The sequence below is a fragment of the Tachypleus tridentatus genome, chromosome 11 (assembly GCF_004210375.1).
Source record: "Tachypleus tridentatus isolate NWPU-2018 chromosome 11, ASM421037v1, whole genome shotgun sequence".
NCBI lineage: Eukaryota > Metazoa > Arthropoda > Merostomata > Xiphosura > Limulidae > Tachypleus > Tachypleus tridentatus.
The window spans coordinates 80,319,573-80,323,836 of NC_134835.1; the positions used below are offsets into that span (position 1 = coordinate 80,319,573).

General features: G+C 31.0%; 1 protein-coding gene across 1 annotated transcript in view; it reads left to right on the top strand.

Annotated features, from left to right (window-relative positions):
* Positions 1–2,020, top strand: part of LOC143232579 (ATP-binding cassette sub-family C member 5-like) — a 62,623-nt gene extending 60,603 nt beyond the window's left edge. Inside the window, 1 exon segment of the mRNA XM_076468181.1 lies at positions 809–2,020. Coding sequence (XP_076324296.1) covers positions 809–901 — 93 coding nt within the window. The 3' untranslated portion in view covers positions 902–2,020.
* The last annotated feature ends 2,244 nt before the right edge of the window (positions 2,021–4,264 follow it).

Here is a 4,264-nt window from a genome sequence, read left to right on the forward strand (position 1 = left end):
CCAAAAAATTTCAATATTCAGGAAAACAGTTGTTCCAACAGTACTTTTAAAGTGTCAACCTAAAAATGTCTATATATTTCTGAAGTTGCTGCTGAGTAATGAATATTGGGTGTCAATTGCCATGAGAGAAATAAACTACTAATTTTTTAGTCCTGTTATCATTTTGATAGGTCTATGGTTTGTGGTCTGTTGCCACAAAGTTCTGCTCCATGCTTTGGGGCTGTAAATGTGTTTAGAGTAAGTGGCCATATCCTATTGTTTGTTTAAAATATCTCAAGTGTTGGCAGTAGTTACTGTTGATTTGCTACTTTTATTTAAGGATGGATATTACATATAGTTTCTGTGTAACTTTGTTCAAGTATCTGAAACAAGTAAACCAGGTAAAGAATTAAGACAAAACTGACTAAAGTACTTTATTTTTAATTAGACATAAATAAGAATTTATAAGTAACATGATTAATAAATTTATGTAATTTATAGTCTTACAAAATTTTAGAATACTGAAGTGATGAAAACTGGTACTTGTGAAAGAGAAATGTGAAATGTTCATCAGGACCTAGGTCATGTGGATGAGAACATTTTTCTGTGTGCTGTTTTAACCATTATTCATTCTGTCGTAGTTTTCTAGAATCTGCTGTTTCTGAGCACATTGATAGGGTTTTAATTTTCTGTTAATATAAATTTAAAAAAAATGTATATTTAAGTAATTACTTTCCAAAATTTAAATTTATCTAAATATCTTTCATATTCTAATGTGTTTAGGACTAGGATTGACCATCATCTTTACCAGATTTGATCTTTTTTTCAGATTGTTGAGTTTGAAGATCCTTCTGTTCTATCGGGTAATCCCCAGTCCACTTTTACCCAAATGTTGTCTGATAGAAGTACATCCAGATTGTAAGACTGTTAAGTGTTTGTTGCCAAGCTCTTGCCCATTGACTTTGTGGTTTAGACAGTATTGGTTTCTGGTAAGAAGCAGAATTGCATTAGCCTCATGTAGAACATACAGCTTTACATTAGTTTTTATCATATACAGATTTTCACAGATTTTGTGTATAATTTTTGTTACATTGTGGCTATACAATGATTTTTTGTAGGTTTTAAGATATTCACACTAACACCTTGTAAATAGACTACAGTGTTTCAAAAAATGTTTTATATAGATTTCCATCCAAGATAAAATTATTAAAATGTTTGTAGTATTGAAATTATGAAAATGTGTAGGCAAATTGTGCTTTGACCAAGTTATATTCAGTTTTCTTTATTTGTTTTCTGCACATTTTTTCTTTTTTACTGTGTATCATCAAAACTTGTGTAATGTTTATTATTTAACTCTTTTGCTTGTACACAAGTATTTATATAGTTTCTTTTTACAAACCCAAACTACTCTGAGATTATACTTTTATAAACATTCCAGTTAAAAATAGTATGCTCTGCACAATAGAAAATAGCAGAAAAGCTTATACCTAGTCATTATACAAATATAGAAATGTTAAAAAACTAGAAAACAAGTTAGTGTATCACAGTAATATTTGTTTAATTTTGTTGCCATGGAAATTTATTGCAAATCAAAAGCTTTGTAACTTTTAATATAGTTATTTTTGTATGGAAGAGCTGAAATGTAATTCTAGTTTGATTTTATTAATGTTTACTATTATATATAATTGGTGTAGTGCAGTGCTAATTGTTTTGATATTTGAAGTACTGTGTACTATATATACATTTTTTAATTTTTTTTTTTTTTATGAGAACAGTGATGGAAGCTGATTTTAACTAAATCTATAATACGTTGACCATGCACTATGATGGATTGTATATTACCAAAATTTTCTAGTGTTACTTTTTTCATGTTACAATCTTTTCCTAGACTTGCTACTCTGTAGTAATTTGTTACTCAGTCAAGATTTTTCTATTGGATAAGGACAGAGCTTCAAATAGCAAATACTATGAAATAAAGATCTCAAATATTTGAAATTTTGTATTTCTGTATGTCCACGATTAAAGCATCAGCAGCATCTTAGACATTTTGATTTACTGGTTTCATTGTTTACTAGTAGAACAATACATACATTTCCATGAATTATGTTATTACAAAACCTGTGGTAAAAATGATTAAAACCTTGGAATGTGAAATATATATATACATGGTTAATGTTGATTCAAAATTTAGTAATGTACAAAAGCTCCAGATTTTCTACTTTAGATCTTATTTTCTTAATGGATTCAAAACAAATTGTAGCATAGAAAATTATATTTTACACTGCTATTTTGTTCAGCAGTATTACTGAAACCCACCCAGTGAATTAAGGGAAACCTCGCAGGCTTATAACGTTAAAAATCGGTCCTTACGGCGAGTATAGCAAAACTTGTCTGTCGTTTAGTGTTACGTTTAATAACAAAAATAACAGTACTGTTTTGATGTTAAATGAATCTTACCACGCTCCCACTTGTTTAGAAACAAGTGTAATGTTTCTATCTCTGAGGTGATCATTCTCAATCCCACGGGTTTTAACGGTAAAGAAAAGCCGTTAAAATCAATGAACTTGAAAGGTCGCTCGCGCTAGGGGGCAATATGTTGTACCTATTTTTTGTTTTAAAATTTTGTTTACTGCAAAAGCTATCACTTGTAAAACAAGTTTATAATCAGTAAACACAAACGAATTCGCTTGTTACGACCTCTTCCACTTGTGTCTGCGTTTATTACATAGCAAATTTTGTTGCTGTAGGTATTAATATTATTAAAGCTAATAGTGTATTTAAAGTTTTGATAAAGAAAAACTTGCATGAAGAAGTAAGCTTAATGTAAAAGTATAACTTTCTTTTCAAATAGGATCTTTCAAATCGTTTGTAAAGGTGTATTTTTACTGATGAAAAATATAAACCTGTTAAGTGCTTATTACTTGCGTATTTTATTTCTTTAAATTTAAAAGGGTATTTTCCGTTATTACCCGCTCAAGCGGTATATTTTAGCCATGTGAATACAATCTTTATTCATATTTTCAGGAATTTATTATGAACACTTCTGAGTAAAATGCATATTTATATTTTATATATGTGTATATAATGGAAATTATCCTTTCAAAGTTTAATTAGTAAAACTAACATTCGATGTTATTAATACATTATTTCGATGTGGTTGTTTAAAAAAAGTAAACTAATTTAAAGACGAATATAAAAATCAAGTTTTCCAGAGTAATCTTTTACAAAAGAAATACGCGGAAAATCGCTTAAAATATTTTTCCTAAGTTTCTAATGGTGTATTTCAAGAATCAATACTTTGTTACCGAAAGAGAGAACAGTGCTTACTTGTATTCTCTCTGCTGATTCAAAGATTCCAGATTCGCGCTGCCGATAGCTAAATTTCACGCTTCGCTGGTTTCAGATTTACTGTAGACCCCTTAACTGGGTTAGAAACAACCGGTGGTCGCTTCCATTGTTTATTTTGAATGGCAACATAATTTCGGGAGCTTGATCAAAATTGGATTAATAAAGATCCAACCATTAGATTTGAACGGCAAGCAGCAGTATTGGGCGTTTTCGAGTCCAGGTAGAGACGAGATTAGCACGTGCCCGTCCCTTAGCAGCGTGGCGCGAAGGAAGTCGTGATTGCATTAAGCCTAACCAAGCTCAGTCTTTACGCTGTCGCCAACGCCCTAGCAATGAGATAATTATTTTACTGGTAATTAGGCTCTGTTTGTCAACAAATAACACTGGAGTGATATTTGTCGGCCAATTTGGCGGCAGTTCTGTGCCCCGAGGCAGCTGAAACCAGCGTTGAATGTTGAGGTTCATTGAATTCGAAAGTATTTGCCCTCGATACGTGCCCCTTCATCAAATTCGATTGAATTAGTAACGTTTATTTGTAATTTAAATCATGTGTATCTTATTAATCACCTAATGAATTTGTTTCTTTTGACGCTTCTTAAGAATAAGCAGAAGTCTGCCGACTTTTTAACGAAACAGAAGAAAATCCAATTTTAAGTTCAGTTGAAATGAGGATAGTTATTCGAGCTGCTGGAAATAGGTCGTAAAAAACTACGTGATTAGTGTTAGGACAAAAACGAATTAACGAAGTGGCTAGTCGATAAGGAAGTACTAAGTATATCTGAAAAATTAAAATGTTAGATATATTGTAAACTCTCACTTTTGTTACTTTAAAAATTTAGTAACTGATACGTAGGTTTTGTGTTGGAGAAACTTCCTGATCTATCAGATATCTATTAGAATTAAATGCAGTTAATCACACTAATTGCGACTAAAAGTA